The sequence below is a fragment of the Eulemur rufifrons genome, chromosome 23 (genome assembly GCF_041146395.1).
Source record: "Eulemur rufifrons isolate Redbay chromosome 23, OSU_ERuf_1, whole genome shotgun sequence".
NCBI lineage: Eukaryota > Metazoa > Chordata > Mammalia > Primates > Lemuridae > Eulemur > Eulemur rufifrons.
The window spans coordinates 19,203,705-19,226,730 of record NC_091005.1 but is presented as its reverse complement, the minus strand read 5'-3'; the positions used below and the strand labels follow the sequence as shown (position 1 = coordinate 19,226,730).

Here is a 23,026-nt window from a genome sequence, read left to right as displayed (position 1 = left end):
AAGGATTAAGGACTGCCATCTATTAAGCACCTGCGCATCTTGCAATAATCCATTTACAAATGTTTACTGAGCATTTACTATATGGATAAGGGATGTGGAGGCAAAAACATCACTTTCAAGAGAGGGGGAGACAGACATTAAATAAGAAACTACAGAAATTAGCTTTTTAAATTACAGTCATGTTAAAAGCTATGAAGGAGAAATTCGGAGGGCCTTTCATTCACTTGTTCAGCACGAATTTATGGAGAGTTGTTAGAGTCAGATTGCACTGGCTCATATGAGAGAACATAGTGGAGGCCTTGATCTAATCTGAGACACCAAAAATGCTTCCTTGAGGTGTCATGTTTGGACTGAGCACTGAAGGTAACTATGAGTAGGGGAGGAGTGTTCTAGACTGAAGAACAATATGTGTCCAAACTCTGAGGAAGAAAGGAACATGGGGCTAGAAGTAGCTTCAAGTGGATGGGGACCAGATAAGGCAGGTGACTTCTGCCTAATTAGCATTTGCTCTCACAACCACCCTAGAAAGTAGATATCATTCCCATTTGACACATGAGAAAACCATATGGACACCTGTTCAATGGTGCCTGCTCAAAGCCATTGCCCCATCTTTTCATCTTGCCATTAGAACTTGCCTCCCACCCCAAATGCTCCAAATGCCAGTTATGAACTTTCCTAGTCTCCCTTATACCTAGAATATCAATAGGTGACTCAATCCTGGGATTGAGGATTAGAGGGGAAGTTGGCTCAGGAGGATAGTTCTGAGACAGAATATTCTCCCTCTTGATAAAAAAGGGAGGAATTGAAAGAAAGAGCCTCACCCTTCTCATTCTGCCTTCAGATGGTTCATGCAGGACACAATGGTAGGTGCTGCTGCAGCCATCCTGTAAACGTGAGGGGAGAGCCAAGACCATCACAAAGGAGCTGCCCGTCTAGTAGCCAAACTCACCCCTGGCTGCCTCAGCTCCTCTCAGTATATGTGAAAAACCTCTACTATTCCAACCATCTTTAAGAGGGTATTAATAAATACCCATGACCCAAAGTATCTGAATCAGTATAGAAAATAAATCTCAGAAAGGCCAAATCATTTCAAAATTATACAACTAAAAAGTGTGTGGTTGGGGAGGGTGGGAGGCTGAGTGTGAATACAGACCTAATGATTCCAAATCCTTTGCTTTTTTCCAACCTACCATATCCACTGGCCTCTGGACTAAGCAAAAGTTGTTAACTTTAAAGCTCTGGACAGAACTGAGAGACGACTAATAAAACCAATGCTAATGATAACCCTGGACAGGGAGAAGAATGTTTAAGGCTGTGGGAAGCTAGCCTCAGCGGGAAGAAGAGGCGCCTAGCTGGCAGGTCCTTCTGTGGGGGCCACTGCAGGACAGCTCGAGTGCAGCGCAGCCACAGAAGGGTCCAAGAGTCTGATTTTCTAACACACCTGGACTGGCAAGAGCAATGCAGCCAGAAAACTCAACCCTCACTCGGGACTCTTAAAATGTTTAGATCTGTAAAGAATATGCTGAAATTTCCGCTTTGAAAATTGTATTTTCTCCTCCCAAAAGAAAGAAGTCCCTGCTTTTTACTCCCCATGCCTTGTATGCGATATGCCAACACACCGGTAAGGATTCCAACGGGGGGTGTTGCATTTGATGGGATCCACAGTGTAGTCAGCTGCCGGTATTTAAAGGGGGAAAAGGGGAGAAGTATTTTTCTAAAATACTAATTTAAAGAACAAATCAACATCTATTATCTCCTTCATTATGTTTTAAATTGTACAACTATAAATCACCCTGCAGCAGGTTATTCAAGGGCAGAATTACCCTGTTTGGCTTTCACGAAGGTTAGAAGAATGACATCTTGTGCTTTTGCTAGTTGTAATTTATAACTTTGCAACAGAACCAGCGTTGCAGGCCCATCCATTAGCAGGGTAGCTGCACATCTGTTAAAACTCAGCACAATGACTGGCTTTACACGGTCACAGGAAACGTAACCCAATCGTTTCAGAAGTTCTATAAACCCGAGCCATTTTTTAATGTAAAATGATTTGAAAATGCAGTTCCCTAAAACATCTGCTAAGCTCTTGCTACCCTAACACATGATATTCTTTCTACTGTTACCTGCCAACACAAATATTTGGTTGCACAAAACACCCCAAGAGGCACGTGACCGTGCTCAGCTTCAAATTTACATACTGATCCACAAAGGGCTGGCTTGGACCTAGGAACTCTGGCGAAGATGTTGTTTACCAGATCTGAAAGCTTATGTGGAAAAAAAAAAAGGCAGGGGGCTAATTTCATGAAGGTGCTGTCAAACATTTTAAAAAGGAAACATAACTGCACAACTATATATATATGGGAGGGACACGAGGCTGCATTTGACAAAGTAAATGGCCTTGGGAGAAGCTAATGAAGGTTGTGAAGGCTGGAATACCATTTTCTTAAACAAGCTGGGTGAGCTCTCTGTGCTTTTCAACTGTCCAATAAAGGTCATAGTTCTGACACTGTAGAACTGTTTTGATAAATTAATGAAAACACATATGCTGATACGTAAAACATCATGGAATCTGGCCTAAACTGCCAATTTGCATCTTACTTGGAAGTATGGTAGGATCCTAAAGTCATCACATACAGCAACAACTGCAAACAGCCAAAATTACCCTTGAACATCTCTTATGTCACCAGATAGTACAGTGCCTGGTTTTGTGAAGTAAAACACATAGAGCAATATGTATGTATTATGTAAATATATTATATATACTAACCTACAATACATATTAATGCATGCATGTGCAAAATATAATTTAGAGTAACTTAATTGCATAAAAGAAAGTTAGAGATACAGGAGAGTAAATATATGATGTGCACATGATGTGACTTCATTATTAGAAAGCACTTAACAGACTTAGTTTCCTTGAAGATGTTTGGAAACAGCTATTTGAAGAATCCTCCATATTTTCTTGAACAACATTTAAAAATAAACCTATTTCCATTTTTACCTATTATTTTTATTTTATCATAAATTGGAGGGAGGGGAGACAAACGCTTCTTCTTCAGGCCCCCCCAATACTCTTGTCCAGTCCTCTGGATCTCTAAGAGGAACAGGGCGGCAGAGACATGGCTTTACCAGTAGGGGTCACTGTGCTGAGAATTGATCCTATGAGTTTCTCATTAGTGATTATTATACTGCAGGCGGCCAAAATGGAAAAATTAATTAATTTCAAAGTGATAATGCATTTACAGCAACAATTAGAAATGTATAACTGTAAAAGGGCAACATTTAAAAGACAGATTACATTTAATAAAGTTGCACAAGAACATCCAATTGTAAAATTACTGATCTGCAACAATATTCCTTAAAGAGGCACTTAAAATAGCCTGACTCCATGAAGGGTGACCTAATTACTGTAACTAAAATCACCGTAGTCACAGCAAGTCACAGCAAATAAAAAAGGGACGTTGATATTAGCATACTGCTGTTTAATACTTAAGGGAGCCGGCTACAGTGGGGAAACGAAGGCAGTGCTTCCGAGCATAAGGCTGGTGTGGATTTCTTGTTCCCTTGACCTCAAGCAATGGAATGTCTACTCCAGCAACATGCACGTCAAAAGGAAAATGCTTTCTCCAAAGTGAAATGCCGACAGGGCTACGGAGTGCAAACAGAGCACAGGACCAGCCATCTGGGGATGGGAGACAGCATCGGGGCTAAGCTTCTTCATCAGCACTTGGAAATCCAACCTTTACGTGGAGTGGGAATGGGGATGCAACGCCATGGTGCATGTCCAAAAAGGTGTTTGCATTAAAATGTCAGAAGTGCACCCTGTGTCCAAGAAAAAAATGCTTTATCATGATGAAGCAAAGCCAAAATACCTAAAGAAGACAACACAGAGGGTGACTTTTCCAATCAGTCCAATCCACCCTACTAGTGAAATTGACCAGCCCCAGGTCTACACTCATGCTGACTCCTCTCCTAAATACACAGCGTCCTACACATTACTGAAAGGGAAGTGACTGGCTGTAAATCTGACAAGTGCAGAGCCCCCACAGTTGCCTGCCCCACTTCATTTGCTGGCACTTTTCAGAGTGTCTCCTGTTAGGTCCAATGAGCCAAGGATCAAGCCTGATTTTGCTAACTAAGCACAGTTTACATTAGATATTAGACAATAATCGACTCTTCCCCAACACACAAAAATATTTATCCCACCTTTATTTTACTTATTTTATATATTTCCCTTCTTCTCCCACCTGCCCTTGTCCAGAGTCCCTGAGCCCTGGGATCAGGTGACAGAATAACAGTTTCTACTATTTTCTGTCAACAAGTCCTCATCCATTTAGATGGTGAGAAGGTCACGTCCCCTTCCACCAGATTCTGTGCAGTCACAGATCCACCGCCAAGTCTTTCCCATCACAGTTCCCTGATTAGGGACATTCCAGAAAAAGAAGAAAAGAAAACTTTCTGGCATCATAGAAGAGAGTTCCTTAGCTCCCACCAATGAAGAAATATAAGCGAGAAGACTCAAGACCCAAACATTACAAATTATGTTCGCTGATTGGCCTTCCTGGTCCTCAAGGCACCAGGTCAGCAGAAAACAGGAAAGAATGCACCTCTCTCCTCTCCTCCATCCTAAATTTGAACAAGTCATCATTTCAATGGCACTAGAGCCCGGTTCAGACCCATATAACTCCTTTTCATATAAACTGATGGACTTAACAGAGTCTGAGGCATAATTAGGGTCAACGTCACCCTGCTCTCATGAAATTATCAAGAGTGAAGGGATGGGGAAATTTCAGAAACCTGTGACCCACCTGCAGAGGGGTCACTCATTTGCTTTCTGGACGTCAACTCCACCCCGAGACATGGAGACCCACTCCCCATAGATCCTTTCACTCCAATTCCTCTGATCTGAAGTATTCAGCTCTCGGACTACGTCTGTTTACTTTGCATAAAAACCACTTGAGTGATTAAAATAAAACATGCACTTATTTTCTCCTAAGCAGTTCAAGAGATTTTTGATGGCATTTTAAGAGTCATCCACAACATGAAGGTTAAGGATGGTAGGTGGGAATGCATGCATGAGAAGGTAGCAGACAGCATTCAGAGGCTGTGAGATCAGCTGGAGGCTGATGGTTTGACTTGTGATTACTTCTAAAGGCCTAAATGTGTTTGGGGAAAGAGTAATTTCTGTGAAGTACATGTTACGCTTGGGTAATTGGGATACTGGTGTCCACTACTAGGAAAACATTTTTGAAGGCCTGTACTTTTAGAAAAGCAATCTACCAAATATATTGTGTAAAATATGCATACTTCATTCAAATTACTTCCTACTGAATATTTCGTGGAAGAAGTTTCTCAATATGGCTGATAAATGACCATCAAAAATGCAAAAACTTCATATCCACCTTTGTGAGCATTTCTAAACCTAAGCACAATAGTGTGCTTCATCCAAAAGGATGTGTCACTGGGGAAGTGAAGAATAAAGCATACTTCTAGCCATTGAAGGATTTTTCTAGGAAAGGTTTACACCCATTAAAGAAGAAATTAGAACATCAGATACAGGTTCTCAATGAAAACAAAGGAATCACATCTGCCAAAAATTTTAGTCACAAATCTATTAATACATCTTTCACCTACTAACACAAAACAGGTTTCAAGTGCTGCACTCAACAAAACAGATTTCCAAAGTTTCTGAATCAAAAAACAAGAAAATCGCATCAAAAGAAAACAAATCATCATTTCCATCAACAATTTCAGCCAGTATTGAAAAACCGCATCTTCTATCCAGCCCTCCGAGACACCTTTAGAGAAACAAATTTAATCTAAAGCCCATGGAAATGGGTTCAAGAGCCCTTTCCAATGGCTTTACAACCTGACAATGTTGTTCTTAGGACCAGACTCATCCTTGCAAGAGACCAGAGGGTGGAGAAGGGTGTCTGGGTTTCTCCAGGACCCATCCTGAGAGACGCATTAACAGTGTTTATGGCGCTAGAAGCTAGAAGCCATTCACTTACCATGGACTTGGTGAAAGGCCTGGCCAAGGTAAACAGCAGTGTGTACACCCACCAGCTGCGATGAATGGAGGAGTACATCATATTTCCAGGATGCACTGCGTTGGACGTGACCCCACGTGGGGAGAGGCGACGGTGCAGCTCATTGGAGAAGAGGACGTTGCAGAGTTTGGACCTGTTGTAAGCCAGCATGGCCCAATAGTCATTTTTTGATGGAGAAAGGCGACCGAAGTCCAATTTTCCCGAGGAATTGTTAATATCTGTAAATCTAAAAAATAGGAAATATGACATGAAGCAACTGAGCTCTGACCTCCCATATAGCTTTTTATTTTTATTAGAAATCCAAGGAAACTACGTAGAGACTACTGAAAACTCAATCACACATACATCAAGACAAAGTATCCCTTAAAAATCGACAAAGGTGATTTAACAATATCAACCAACTGGATCCAAAGATAAGACTTTTAGTAAATGCCCACACTCTTAAGTGCAGCAACCTTAACATGATAAACTTCCCCTGCTCCTAACATATATTTTTCAAAACCTTCAACAGGAAGTTCAAAGATAATTAAATTAAATAGAAAAGCATCTTAAATAAAGGGCTGCCGCTTTTGGAAACAGAAAGATACCACATTCCTAACCTTTGACGGGGCTTTCCCGGATTATGATGGCTAATGCTTGAGTCCTGTATGTTTTCATTTGAGCATCCAAGTAAATATAGATGAGTCTTGCTGCCTCTAAGACTCTTTTGCAGATTAAAAATTAATGATTATAAAGGGGTTATAACCTTGGTGAGGTGCCATCAATAGTCTTATATGTTTAAAAGATAAATGTAAACAAAGCCAAAATGAGTTCTGGCACAGTCTAATGTTTTTAAGTATACCCATGGCATGGACGCACACAAATCAAAGTAACTAGTTGATGTTTTATAATTGGGTCTGACGGAGTCGTTAAACACCAGCTGTTTGTTTCTCTCTCTCTTCCCTTCTCTCTCTCTCTTAAATAACAACAAAGTAGTGACTGCCCTTAAAAAAAATGGTTCCTCACAAACAAAAGGAATTTTCTAGACGGTCTCATCTTTGTTAAAGGACACCTCATATTTTGCTTCATTCAGTTAATTGTGGGCACTGGGCAATAAGGAAGCACAATGAGGATACTCTAGAAAATGGCTATGGAAATCAAAAAGCAAAGGGTAAAATGAAAATTATGGAATAATTCTATTGTTCCTTAATATGAGCAGTTCGGGTTGGGCTAAAACCAAGAAAAGTATCACAAGGGTAGATGAAATTCACATTTTAATGGAAATTAAATATCCCTTCTCCAGGACCCAGTCAGTGACATCCAATTTCTAGTGTTAAATGACATTGCTGCTCTGAAATCATCAACAAAGCTGGTGGCCAGAGCCATCATCAAGGGTACAGCAATGAGACCTTGAGACTAATTGTTGACTGCCTGTCTCCAAGTCCCTAAACCACAGCAAGAGCCCTACTTCGAAGCTTGATAGCTGAAGGCAGTGAAACTTAGCAGGAAATTTGAAAATTTTTTGGGGATCTTTTTCTGGTTGTCATCATGATTGCTGGTGGGGGCCAGGGATGGCAAGTGCCCTGCAATGCAGGCGGAATCTTGCTCAACAAGATTGCCTCGCTGGACACTCGTGCAGATGAAAAGCCTGTGTGTAATTATCTGAGCCTAGAGACTAACTGTGCTTTTTTAATCTACACACAGTTTTAACATCCACTGAATTTCCACGAGTGTAGTGCAACAACTCTGTAAGTGAGGAATGAATGCACTTTCAGATTTTGTGGGGTTTTTTTTTGGGAGGGTGAGGCTTGACTCAATGTTGGTGCTACTGGAGTCTGCAATACCACACACCTGATAACAGTCTGCATTTGTTACCGTCACACTGGAGGTGATTTATGCACGGGCACACATATATGATTATCTTTCCTATAGTCCTGCCCAAGCATTTACATGTTGAAATACGTGCTACTTTGTTTCACATTTATTTTTTCTTTACATTACAGTCAAGCTATCATATCGAATTAAAAATATATTTGTACAGGGAAGTTATATTATTTCAGAACTTTATTTCAACATAGTAATAAGGTGTTACAGAAGAGCTATCACAAAAAGGAGCTTCTGAGTTGAGAACCCAGTGATCCAAGGTGTGAGACATGCCTGGGAAACTCTACCTACTTAGGGTAGAAAGGACCACCAAGGATTTAGAGAATATGTCAAAGTTATGGAATAAATATAACACCCTTCACTCCCATTCTCCACTCTTCTTTCATTAACTACTGCTGGAAGCCCCTCTTGGCATATTTGTTCAGGCCCAATCCAACCCAGGGACCACTTTTCCCAGGAAGCTGTCCCTAACTAACTCCCCCATAGCTAGATGTCACAAGGATTTCTTGGGTATGAGTGAGGGAGAGATTGAAAGAAGCCATGCAAAGCAGATTGAAATACATGTTTCCATAGAAATCAAGTATCTCCTCTCTAAGACCCAGTCCATGACATTATTCCTAGTATTCGATGATACTGCCACACCTCCAAGAACAGTAACAAAACTAACAGCACTATCTTTGTGTTTTGAATGTCCATCGTGCCTTTGTTGTCACCACATCAGATTGAAAGTCATTTTTTTAACTGGTTCCAACACTAGACTATGAATGCAGAGAAAGTAGACTGTAAGACTCTTGCATGTTGCCTAGTACAGAGCCTGACACACAATAGGGACTAAATACAGGATCAGAGAACTGAAGTTTTATCATGGGTTTGGAATTCCAAACCAAAGGCCAAGTTCCCCTTATTACAAAAAGCCTTGTTTCGAGTCTTGCTCAAAAGGCAAAATTCACCACTAGGTTCAACTCTTCTATGTTCTTCATTAATATTTATACGTAGCGCTTTCTAATGTTTAAGGCTTTTTGTTTGTTTTTTGTTGTTGTTGCTGCTGCTATTATTTTTAGAGACAAGGGCTTGCTCTGTTGATCAGGCTGGTCTTGAACTCCTGAGCTCAAGGGCTCCTTCTGCCTTAGGCTCCGCAAGTAGTTGGGTCTACATGCACAGGCCACTGTGCCCAGCGACTTTCTACTATTTTAGAATTAGAGTTCCATGTTTTGGGTTTTAAGGAGGTATTTAATTACTGGGGAAGAGTGGGTAGATTAAACTTCAAGAAGAGAAAAGTCATTCCTTTCTAGTCCCTAATCTAGAAAAAAGACACACACACACACGCCATAATGAGAGATTAGATGGAACAAGGTTAATCGTTTCAAGATGGAGAAACACTATTTGCTAAATATCAGGTATTCCCTCTGCAAACAGTCCTCCCCTATGAAGTTGACTCCTGATTTTCTTCCCCACATCCTCCTAGGCAGAAAACCCATTTTTAAGGTCTGATCAGCTTGCCCTGACAGCCCTCCAGAAAGTGGGAAGGGTAGAAAAGCTTCTGGTCCCTGTGAACCAAGGCAGGCCTCCTGAAAAATGACCGTGTTGTGTTCACCTCTCAGTTCAAGAGGCAGTAAAACAACTTTTCAAATGCTGCCTACTCTATTTTCAAGTTGAGAAACTGACAAAGCCAAACAACAATATCTTAATAGAATTCTCCCTTCCTAGTACATTAAAATATTAACATTTGCTCTGTGGACATTAGCATTTGCTTTTGGAGGGGACCCCCCCATCACATATTTCTATATATACTGCTCTGTTGTTTTTTTTTTTAAACTGAGGATTTTTTAAATTCTCCAACTAAAATAATTAGGCTAGATTCTATACAGACAAAAGCTAGCATGTTCAAAGAATAGAACTGAATTTGCATCAGAAATTGTGTGTGTGTGTGTAGCAATTTGGCACTCAACACAGCTGCAGCCATTTAGAGTTGTTCAGCCAGCGCTCTGCGCTTTTCATTCTATTTTAATTGTTATCTGAAATTTTTTCACACCAAGGAAGTCAAGTTCTCATTTCAATATGATGTATTTTAGGTATGCAGAAACTCAATTCGCTTGCTCAGACTCCAGATAAGTAACTAAAACACAGTGAAGACACAGGAAGGCTAATAAATATTTTGCCTTGGGGCAGTCTAGTATAATATTTTCTGCAAACATAGGACTTTATTTTTCCCCTAACAGGGGGTCTTGACTCCAACGACGAGATTCCGCCAAGGTTTATGAAGGTAATTAGATATCAACACTTGCATTTTACAACATGGTTTAGGGCTCTGAGTTCTGAGCAAGTGCTTTCGTGGGCTTGCCTGCACCAAGTATCCATGCTCACTCTCAGCTACCAAGGGATGCAGCACAAGTGTAACACACAAGCCAGTTTGGGGGAATCTGCATTTTGTAAAAATACCCTTCAATAATGTGCAAAGAATAACTAGAAAGCAGATAACCTGTCATCAGACAGGAGTGGGCCTGACAACACACTTCAGATGGATCTAATTCAGGAGACCAAGGCCCTTCCTCCCAAATTCATCTTTTTAATGAAATTAAGATTCAAGATCTCCACGGTTGGCATGAATTACATTGTAGTTATGGAGAGAACAAAGACGTCACACGAAATACCATTCGAGATACAGATTTATAAAGGAAAGTGAGCAGCTGACAATTCGACATAATCTCCCATTAAATACCGGCTCATTTAAACATATCCCGCAGTGCCCTCCACATCTGGTAAACGATTGGGGCTGGCAGATTTATTTCCGGAGCTCTCTCTCCCGCCTGCCCCCGCGGTAGCCTCCCTCACTCCTTTCCAGGGCCACTCCACTCTCTTTCACAAACCTGGTGTGATTTGCAAAGATAAGGCTGTCCAGATTTTGTTACCACCTAATTACTAGATGTTTCATGTCTTTTAACACGGGGGAGGATTATTACTGGCATTTTCCTTTCATTTCAGCCATCATAAATTTAAAATGGTAAAAGTAAATCTATCTGCAGTGTGTCACTTATACCATAAGCCCCTGTGTTTGGGAGTGATAAAGGGTTCAAGCTAACCCTTGGCTGGTCTCTCTCCTCCAAGTCCCAGGGGTTACATTTTATGGAAGTATGATTAAAAAAATAAGCTTCATTCTGGGTCACTAAAACATTTCAGGACTTAAAGACGGAGAAGGAGGAGGAAAAAATAGGCCCTTGCACATTATTTTTTTTTCCAGCTACTCTGCTAAGAGTGAAAGCTCTTCCCCCTACCCCTGCAGCTCCCACACCAAGAAAATTCAACAGAGAAATCTCCCCAACAAGTATTAAATCTAGCCTCACCCAGCAAGTCCTTTGTCTTTTCCGAGCACTTCTCTTTAGACAAATAGTTGTTTATCCAACTCCAGAAACAAATATGCTGAAAATACGATGAAATTTTCAAATGTCTTTTTAGTCAATTGAATATTCTCCTAATGGTAATAGAAAAGAAGTGCCATCTGATGTTTTAATTGAAATTTTAACCAAAAGAGGCATGGCCAGATTTCTAATATGCTCTAACTACAGTACTTCCCTTTCTACAATTACACAGCTAATGTCTGCATTGAATTCCCTAATTTCTCATTATAAAACAATTGGATTTCATCTCGCAGTCTTTAATTGCATTGTTTCTCCTGCTAGAATAACTGCACATTCTTCTTGGTAAGATGTTGAAGTTGTTGAATTACAAATCAATAAAGGTCACGCCATTCAGATTTGATCAATTATTATTCCATCTCCAAGCAAAATCAATAAGGAGCTCCAAGTATAGTTGTAAAAACAATCTACATTGCTATAGACAGTCCCCCCAAACAATCCCCCACAATCACACAGACACACAAAAAAGACCTGGAGAAACTGAAGACAGACTGGAAAAAGCAAGGCAGGTTGGGTGCACCCACACTTCTCCGAGTGGGACTAATCAAAATCATTTTCAGAAGGAGAGCCTTGTGGAAACATTAGCTGGTGCAAGAAACAGGATAAGTGAAAAAACATCAAATGCTAACCCACCTATGGGACTCTGAGGAGACCACAATGACTCGGGCAGGGGCTGAGCGGCACAACACATCCTGCAGGAGCTGGACGAGGTAGAAGTGCCCCAGGTGATTCACCTGGAAGGTGGTCTCCAGGCCATCTTTTGTCAAGCTCCAGGGTAGAGCAAAAGCTGCTGCATTGCACACAAGCACATGAAGAGACCTGAAAAATAAAATATTCAACATTATGTGGACATAAACACTCTAAAACCAAGGATAATGCATGCTCCTCAGGAATAACCAATTCCTTCCCTGTCTGCAATACACCAATCATTTAGAAATGGAACACCCTAGAACGTTGCATCGCTTTGAGAGGGCAGCTGTCCTGCATTGCTGGAGAATGAGAGGTTACCTAGGACACAGGACCTTCAGTGCTAAAAACCAGGACAGTGCCAGACAAACCCGAATGAGCTGGTCACCCTAGTTGGAACTCAGGTTCTACCACCTGATTAGATCTGTGCTTCCTAATTCATCCAATTGTCACCTTCTTTGTCTGCAAATCAAACTAGCCATGAAAACAGATATGAGAAATAAAGGAGAAAACATGCAGTAAAAAAGAGGGACCCAGGACCCAGCACATAGTAGGGACCAGGAAATGCTCTGAAGAGACAGGCACATATTGTTTAAATATACAGTATTCCTTTTAGATGTCAGATTAAATCCACATTTCAGAAACGAGCACCTGCAGATAGATGATTGCAAGTCTGTTATAATGTTTTCTCTTATTCATAAATATTGAATTTGATCATAATACAATTTTTAACAATAAAATAAGCTGTTCATGTGAATCAAAATCTTAAATTCTCATAAAGAAATTGTACTTGTCAGAAATTATCCTAATATACTAATAAGAACTGAATAATGAAATGTATTCAAGGCAGTCCACAATGTTTGTAATTGCAACATAAAAGCAACAAGCAAACTAAATATACAATTGGGAAATTATTAAGTAAAGTAGAATATATTCACATGATGAAATACTATGCAGCCATTAAAGTGATGACAAACAAATCTAGTGACCCTGCATAAAACACTCATGTTATTAAAAAAAATATATAGTATGATTACATACAGACACACACAGATAAGGGGGGAGAGAGAGAGAGAGAGAGAGAATGGTAATGAATGATATATAAAAATGTTAAGAGTTACTGTCTCTAGAGGTAGGTGGGCCCCAAAGTGTCTTAAATTGTCTTCTTTCTAAGTTTATATTTTCTTCATTTTTTCCGTAATTAACATGTGGTATCTTTGTGATAAGGAAAAAATTCAATCATATAAATATTTTACAGGGAAAACAAGCATTTCAGAAACTTGGCTAAGATATCAAATAAGAGAGAAATAGATAGGGTGGGGTTTTACAGGCACGCTGGACTAAGATTCAAAGATCTGCATTTTTGTCCCAGTTTCAGACAAATCACCCAACGAGGTCTTTGAGCTGCTGATTCCCGACTGTAAAATGAGGGGCTGGATATTGATGGTGTTGTTTCCTCACATAGTTCAGATTCCATGGCAATGGCTTGCAGGTAATATTTCCTATGTGATATAGGAAGTAAAATCTTATCTATACTTTCATTTAAAAAAAATTCAGTGTTCTTTTCATAGAAATTTTTCATACATCTATCACTATTTGCCACAATCTGATCTTGTTCCCCTCCTCATGGGAGATCATAGCCTAAAAGCTGCAAGTTACTAAAAAACAAATGTTGGTGTACAATAAAGGGAAATGGAAAGAAAAATCTCTATAAAAATTAAAATAAATCTGTTATCTAAAAAAAAAGTAAAGAGAAGCAAAATGGCAAATATATGTAATGATATATAGGCCCCATACTTTTACTATATAAAGAGTTCTTACAAATTAATAAGAGAAACACATTCTAAGAATCTAACAGAAATATTGACAAAGATGTTAAAAATTCTGTAAAACTGGATTACAAATGACCAGGGCAATACTTAACATGTTCAACTACACTGGCAGCAAAAATTAATAAAATATTTTCTATTGTATCAGCACATTTATCCATAATACTATTATGTTATTACATAGCTAGTGGAAATATATATTCCTGCACCCTAGATATTAAGTTGAAAATGTATATCATAAGAATTAGAAAAGTTCACATTCTTTTCCTTTGGGTATATACCCAGTAGTGGGATTGCTGGATCAAATGGTAGTTTTAATTTTAGTTCTTTGAGAAATCACGATGCTGTTTTGTGGAAGTTGTGCTAATTTACATTCCTACCAATAGCATATAAGCATTCCTTTTTCTTTGCATCCTCACCAATATCTGTTATTTTTGACTTTTGAATAATAGCTATTCTGACTGGTCTACGAAGATATTTCATTGTGGTTTTATTTTGCATTTATCTGATGATTAGTGATATTGAGCATATTTTCATATGCTTGTTGAACATCTGTATGTATATCTTCTTTTAAAAAATGTCTGTTAATGTCTTTTGCCCACTTTTTAATGGGGTTATTTGTTTTTGTTTGTTTGTTTTGCTGAGTTGTTTGAGTTCCTGGAAGATTCTGGATATTAGTCCTTTGTCACATGCATAGTTTTCAAATATTTTCTCCCATTCCATAGGCTGTCTGTTCACTCTGTTGATTAAAATTCCTCTATTTAAAGTGTACAATTCAATGGTTTTAGTATATTCACAGAATTATGCAACTATCCCTACATTCTAATTTTATAGCATTTTCATTACTCAGAAAAAAAAAATTAGCAATCACTAACCACCCCCAACCCATACATGCTCCCATCCTCCAAACCCCATCAATCTACTTTCTGGACATTTCATACATTAAAAGGAATCATACAATAAGGAGTCTTTCGTAACTGGCTTCTTTCACTTGGTATGATGTTCACAAGATTCATCAATGTTATAGCATATATCAGTACTTCACTGCTTTTTATGACCAAAAAATATTTAATTATATGAATATACCACATTTCATTTATCCATTCACCATTCGATGGACATTTGAGTTGTTTCCACTTAAATTGGCTATTATGAATATTATTATTATGAACATTCATTTACAAGATACTGTGGAAATGGAAGTTTTAATTTTTCTTGATAATACACCTAGGAGTGAAATGGCTGGGTCATATGATAACTCAATGTTTAACTTTTTGAGGAAATGCCAAACTGTTTCCCAAAGTGGCTGCACAGCTTTATATTCCCACCAGCAATGTAACAGAATTCTAATATCTCCACATCCTTCTGTATATTTATCTTTTTTATTTTAGCCATAGTAGTGAGCATTAAGTGGTATCTCATTGTAGTTTTTATTTGCATTTCCCTGATAACTAATGAGTTGAGCATCTTTTTATGTGTTCATTGGCAATTCACATATATGCTTTGGAAAAATGTCTATTCAGATCCTATGTTCATTTTTTAACTGAGTTATCTTTTATTATTGAATTATAAAAGTTCTTTATTCTGTATACAAATCCCTAATTAGATATAAAATTTATAAATATTTCTTCCATTCTGTAGGTTGTCTCTATACTTTCTTGATGGTACCATTTGCAGCATAAAAAATTTTCATTTTGACAAAATCCAATGTATCTTTTTGTTTTCCTTTCGTCACTTATGCTTTTGGGGTTGTATTTAAGAAACCATTGCCTAACCCAACAACACAAACATACACTCCTATGTTTTCTTTTAAGGCTTTTATAGTTTTAGCTCTTACATTTAAGTATATGACCCACTTTTTCCTACTTTTGTATGGTGTATGTAAGTGATCTAACTTCATTCTCTTGCATATGGATATCCAGCTGTTCTAGCATCATTTGTTGAACTATTCTTTCCTCATTGAATTTTCTCGGCACCCTTGTTGAAAACAAACTTACCACATATAAGGATTTCTTTCTGGACTCTCAATTCTTTTCTATTATCTGTATGTCTATCCTTAGGCCAGTATGACATTGTCTTTATTACTGAAGATTTACAGTAAGTTTTGAAACTGGGAAATGGAGGTCCTTCAACTTTGTTCTTTTTTCAAGCTTATTTTGTTATTGAGGTTCTTTGTAGTCACATATGAAGTTTAGTTTCAGCTTTTCAATTTCTACAAAAAGAAAACCACCTACAATTTTGATTGGGATTGTACTAAATTTATAGATAATTTGGGGAGTACAGTTTTCTTAAGAACATTAAGTCTTCTGATCCATGAATATGGGATGTCTTCATTGCTAATATATAGAAATACAATTGGCTTCTGCTTATTAAATGTTTATCCTGTAACCTAGCTGGACTTGTTATAGTTTTATTAGTTCTTAAATGGATTTCCTAGGATTTTCTACATATAAAATAATTTCACTTGAAAATAAAGATAGTTTTACTTATTTCTTTCCAATCTGGATTGCTTACATTTTTCTGTTATGGTTTTTATTTTTATTTTTTTGCCTTTTTGTTTTTTGCCCAATTGCCATAGCTAGGCTTTCCAGTAGAATATTAAGTGAAAGTGGTAAGAGTGAATACCCTTATTTCCTGATCTTAGGGGGAAGGTACTCAATCTTTCAGAATTAAAGACGATGTTAGCTGTGGGTTTTTTGTAGATGTCCTTTATCAAGTTGAGAAAATGCCTCCCTATCCTAAGTTTGCTAAAGGTTATCATCATGAAACAGTGTTGGATCTTTTTAAAATGATTTTTCTTTTGCATGTTTTTTGAGATGTTTCACTTCTTTCTTTCTCGCTTTCTTTCTTTGTGTTTTTTTTTTGTTTGTTTGTTTGTTTCTTTTTTGAGACAGGGTCTCGACTCTGTTGTCTGGGCTATAGTACAGTGGTGTCATCATAGCTCATTGCAACCTCAAACTCCAGGACTCAAGGGATCCTCCTGCCTTAGCCTTTCAAGTAGCTGGAACTACAAGCACACAACATAATGCCCAACTAAATTTTCTACTTTTTGTAGAGAGAGGTCTCGCTATGCTGCCCAGGCTAGTCTCAAACTCCTTGCCTCAAGCCATCTTCCCACCTCAAAATCCCAAAGTACTAGGATTAAAGGTGCGAGCCACTGTGCCCAACTAAGATGTTTCTTTATTAAACTGTTATAGTGAATTATACTAACTGATTTTTGAATGTTAAACCAACCTTGGATTCCTTGGGTAAATTCCACTTAGTCATGGTATATAATCCTCTTTACAAGTAGAAGCTGCACTCGGCTTGCTACTATTTTGTTGAAGATTTTTGCATCTATATTCATAAGTGACACTGGTCTATAGTTTTATTTTTTGTGATGTCTACGTCTTGTTTTGGCATCAGAGCAATACTGGCTTCATAAAGTGAGTTGGGAAGTATTTCTTCCTTTTTTTGCAAGAGTTTGTAAAGAATTAATATTATTAATAATTCTTTACATGCTTGGCAGAAAGCATGAGTTAATTTTATAACTATAAAAAATGTATCGAATCACTGCCCTTATAAGTATTCATGTGAACCTAACTGTCATTGGGTAATCTGGGTTGCACCAAGAAATTATCTCATTCATTCTGTTGCCTCATCTATTTTCCAACCTATCACCTACCTAAAACCTAATCACGGTAATATGGTTGGGGTCAGCTGTATTCAGCTGAGAATACCTGTTTTCCACATATGGTGCCCACTACAGTCATCAAATACATAGCCCCTCAATGGCCCAAGTAGTCTCTGAAGAGATGGACACAAATGCTTTAAGGCATCTGGCCTGCCTACAACACTCATTAGACTACATTTCAAATCAAAACAGAATCTATTGATTAATAGCGGGGATAACTCATATTCTGTGGTAAGACAGGACCATTGCTAAGAACCTTGGCAGTGGGAAGGGAAAAGTGAATATATGACTTACATTTATTTTCTTAAGAAATTTAATAATGAATGGATAACAGTCACCACCCACCATGACCACATGTAAACCAGAGACACTGATCGCAGAAGGATCAACAACTACTTCAAAAGTTAGCGGTTTTAAAAGACTATGTTCAAAGGCAGCAATTTAACATGTGTAGCTGTGAAAGGTACACTTACTCTACCAAGTATGATATTTTTTATATCAAATGAGTCTTTTATATTTTGCATATTTTTTTGAGGGTAGAATATCTGATTTTTATTTTCTCATTTAGGCTTTTTTTTTTTTTTCAGAATATTACAGGGATATAAACGTTTTGGTTACATGAATTACTTTTGTATAGTTTGAGTCAAAGTTATAAGTGTGTCCATCACCCAGATAGTGTGCATTGTACCCATTAGGTGTGAATTTACCCATCCCCTCCTTCCCCCCTCCCACCTGCTTGATTTCCACTGAATTTTACTACCATATGCACACATAAGCGTTGATCATTTAGTTCCAATTTAATAGTGAGTACATGTGGTGTTTGTTTTTCCATTCTTGTGATACTTCACTTAGGAGGATGGTCTCAACTTCCATCTAGGTTGTTACAAAACGTATTAGTTTGCCATTTTTTTAATCACTCAATAATGCTCCACGGTGTACATATACCCCATTTTATTAATCCATTCATGGAATGATGGACACTTCGGTTGTTTCCACATCTTTGCAATTGTGAATTGGGCTGCTATAAACATTTGAGTGCAGGTGTCTTTTTTATAAAATGACTTCTTTTCCTTTGGGTAGATACCCAGTAGTGAGATTGCTAGATCAAACAGTAAGTCTACTTTTAATTCTTTGATGTATCTCCATACTACTTTCCATAGAGGTGGTACTAGTTTGCAGTCCCACCAACAGTGTATGAGTGTTCCCTTCTCTCCGCCTCCACACCAGCATCTGTTGCTTTGGGACTTTTTGATAAAAAGCCATTCTTACTGGAGTTAGGTGATATCTCATTTGGTTTTGATTTGCATTTCCCTGATGATTAGAGACGTTGAACATTTTTTCACATGTTTATTGGCCATTAGTCTATCTTCTTTTGAAAAGCTTCTGTTCATGTCTTTTGCCCACTTTTTAATGGGGTTGTTTGATGTTTTCTTGCTGATTTGCTTGAGTTCTTTGTAGATTCTGGTTTTCAGCCCTTTATGGGATATATAGCATGCAAATATTTTCTCCCATTCTGTAGGTTGTCTATTTGCTCTATTGATTGTTTCCTTGGCTGTACAGAAACTTTTTAATTTAATCAGGCCCCATTTATTTATTTATTTTTGTTGTTGCTGTGATTGCCTTTGGGGTGTTCTTCACAAATTCTTTGCCTAAGCTGATATCTATAGGAGTTTTTCCAACCTCTTCTTCTAGAATTCTTATAGTTTCATGCCTTAGGTTTAAGCCTGTTTATTCATCATGAATTAAATTTTGTGAGTGGTGAGAGGTACGGATACTGTTTCAGTCTTCTACATGTGGCTATCCAATTTTCCCAGCACCATTTATTGAATAGGGATTCTTTTCCCCATTGTAGGTTTTTGTATACTTTGTCAAAGATCAGATGACAATATGAGGATGGTTTTATATCTGGGTTCTCTGATCCATTGGCCTGTTCTTATGTCAGCACCAGGTTGTTTTGGTTACTATAGCCTTGCAGTATAACTTGAAGTCTGGTAAAGTGATCCCTCCCAATTTGTTCTTTTTGCTTAAGGTTTTTTTGGCTATTTGGGGTCTTTTCTAGTTCCATATGAAGTGCTGAGGTATTTTTTCTAGATCTGCAAACAATGACGTTTGTATTTTAATGGGGATTGCATTGAATCTGTAAATCACTTTGGGTAGTATAGACATTTTAACAATGCTGATTCGCCAGATAATGAGCATGATATGTTTTTGCATTTATTTATATCCTCTGCTATTTCTTTCCTCAGTGTTTCATAGTTCTCCCTGTAGAGGTCTTTCCCCTCCTTGGTTAAACATATTCCTAGGTATTTTATTTTCTTTGTAGCTATTGTGAAAGGTATTGAGTCTTTGCTTTGATTCTCAGCTTGACTGTTGTTGGTGTATAGGAATACTACTGATTTGTGTACATTGATTTTGTTGACTTACATTTAAGTTCCTTTCAGGTTGCATCTCAAATATTTGATTCACTTTTCCAAAGCTATTGATACTTTTTTTTTCTTTTATTGAGTACTAACTATGGTTTAGGCACTTGTTAAGAGCTTTGTATACCTAAGAACCCTAGGTAACATGCATTATTATTGCCATTTTAAGGAAGGAAAAACAAAAGATTAGAAGCAAATATCTTGAGGTCATAAATTAAGCATCAGAAACAACTAACATAAATAAAGAAGCAAATAAATAAGAACAAAACAAAATAAAATCAAAGGGTCATCTGATCTCAAGGCTACTACTGGACTACACCTGCTCTCTTAGATAAGATCCCTAGATATGGATAGAGTCCATTTCTGAGAGATATTCTAGCTCAGCCATGTTATTTTACTTACCTAACTCATAGCCAGTTATTAATATTTAACCTGTGTAAGCCTGTTCCCTCACCTGTAAACTGAATACACTCCTTCTAAGGTTGTGATAAGCAAAGCCCCAATATCTTGTCGGCCTGCCAGGTTACATCATTGTTACTTCCTTTGTCTCTATACCCTTCACTTTTATCCACAATAGATAGAAAATTAAATTCTTCAAAGCATATCCTGCGGTGTTTACCTGTCTTTAAGACTGGCCTGGGCATTTGGAATTTTGACACCAGACCTCTCAATAACAACAATGCCTCTTCTAGTTACCTTCATTGTTGCCTGCATATTTTCTCAAGAAAATGCAAACCTCATCAAACCTAGCAACTTGCTACCAAAGACTTTAGCCCAGAGGCATGAACCCACAGAGGACCTGGGAAACCCTTTCCTCTCTCACCAAATTTTAATACCCTTCATTAATGTTAATTGCACAACACCAGAGGCAAAATATGTATCCTGTACCTAAAACCTGTCACCTCTATTAATTAAAAACAGGCTTATGGAATATGAAACTATAAAGTACTTGACTTTTTTTTTTTAATTGTAAAGACACTTAATTGGCTTGTACAAAAGGAAAAGAATTCCTTTTGCCTGGCTTTAATGAGGTTTTTATTATTCAAATGGCACATTTTACACAGTTTTGACTAAAAGCCATCGTAATTCAAAAGGCTCTGAGATGATGAATATTTACAGACTATCAAAAGGAAAAGTTCAAACTATAAAGACAGAATGGAAACAAAAATAGTATCCTTCCATGTACAAAGCTGATGCTATTAGTCAGCACTTTAAGGGACTGATTTCTTTTTCTTCTTGGGTGGATTCTGATCCGTGAGGGGTGATTAAGGGCAGAAAAGGTTGTCTGTCCTCCAAGTATAGAACTGAAGATTCCAATATAGAGAAGTCTGCATGTTCTCTGCGGCTCTCCTCTGCTTATGCATAAAGCCACTGCCTCTCTGCCGAGTGGACCCAGAGCATGCTCTGGGCCTGTAGACTCTGGAGATGGCATTTCGAATGCAGCACTTCCACTAGAACCAATAGCTAAGATAGGAGGGCTTGTAATTAATGGGAGTGACAGCAGGCCAAGCTTCCTGATACTTTTAGCCAGGCTTTCTGCCTAGAGTAGCCATAAGTGGCACTTCATGGTGGAGGGGGAACTGGAGGCTGATAAGAAACAGAAGGAGGTCCAAAGGCTGTCACCACCTTGCTTTTAGATGGCCGACCTCTGAGTTTTCTTCCCACTCCCTCCCTCTTTTAACCCCTCAAGAGCCACACATACTACTACCCCCTCTTTCTGGCATTTTCCATCCTTCCCTCTCCACTGGCTCATTCTTGCTGCCCATCAGCCTAATCAGATCTTTCTGACCACCAAATAGGGAAAAATCAGGACAGAAGGAAAGAAAGTGGAGAAAAGAAGTCAGGAGAAAGACACACAGGAGTGAGGGGGCTGGACAGAGAAAGCGAGGCATCCACCTGACAAAGGAGCTTTTTCAAGCTTCACTGGCCTGTCTCCCACTTATGGTCTCTGGTTCCACAACAGTCATCTCCACTCATAGTCTCCTTCCATAGCCTGGATGCATTTCACCTCACTACGCTGACTGAGTTCCATCCCACCACCAACAAGAATCTCTCCAAGCTGCCTGGAGAGCAACGGCTTCTCAATTGATAAATCCAACAACCTCCTGCTGCTGAGACCAGACTTCCCTGCCGTGGTGAACTCTGCTCTTCCCTGATTCCTGTCCTGTTTCCTGTCTGGGCTTCTGTGACACAGTCCACTCTTGGACCTGCCAATGCCATATCCGATCCATGTTCTGTCTCCTCCAGCCCTTCCTCTTCTGCCCACAGTTCCATTTTCTGCTTTCTTTCTTTTAGTCTCTCATCTCTTCCCTACAGCAGTTTCATCCAGCTCTATGACTCCAAACAACACTTCCATGAAGATGACTTCAAACCCACAGCTCCAGGAAACATGTGCTATCCTGTCTTCTCCAGTAGCCTCTCTGTCTGGTCAAGATCATTATCTCTAGGCCCTTTAAGACACTCCTAATATAATACAATGCCCAGTGCCCTACACTTCCCCTGGGGTAGGCCCCAGGGTGCTCCATCGGCATCTCATTTATAGTCCTGTGTCCCGGTTCCCAAACACCATGAACACTGACTTCTCCAGATAACCATCTTGACTAGTGGGTGCACCCTCACACCTGGGAAATCACTACTAAATAAAAATAGTAAACACCATTTGGAACTTGATGTTTACCCAAGTAACAATAACATTAATGATGATGGCCAATCATTATACAGTACTTACTCTGTACAGGGCTCTGGTCTAAGCATGTTCACACATGAATTCACTTAACCCACTCAACAGTTCTATGAGGTGGGTAGTAATATTATGGCATTTTGCTAAGGAGGGAACTGAGGCACAGAGAGATTAAGTAACTTGCCCAAGATGACAAAGATAGTAACTTTAACTTATTCCCAAGAGATAACTGCAGGAGACAGGAGATCCAGCTGTTACCCAATTCCCCAGCTGTGAAGTCCCCATTAAGGTACCAACTACCAGTGACACAGACTTGAGGAGGGGGCCAGGGTCCCATCAATTCAACAAGCAACCACTGCCATTGTCAACCCTGCCACCTATTCTTGTTGTCCAGCCTGTCTGCTCACCAGGAAC

General features: G+C 38.7%; 1 protein-coding gene across 2 annotated transcripts in view; it reads right to left on the bottom strand.

Moving 5' to 3' along the window:
• Positions 1–23,026, bottom strand: part of WWOX (WW domain containing oxidoreductase) — a 911,117-nt gene that overhangs the window by 635,516 nt on the left and 252,575 nt on the right. For both annotated transcript variants that reach the window (XM_069497831.1, XM_069497832.1), the window contains 2 exons: positions 11,957–12,142; positions 6,009–6,273 (listed from right to left, as the gene is read on the bottom strand). In XM_069497831.1, the coding sequence (XP_069353932.1) occupies positions 6,009–6,273; positions 11,957–12,142 (451 nt within the window). The remainder of the gene's footprint in view (positions 1–6,008; positions 6,274–11,956; positions 12,143–23,026) is intronic.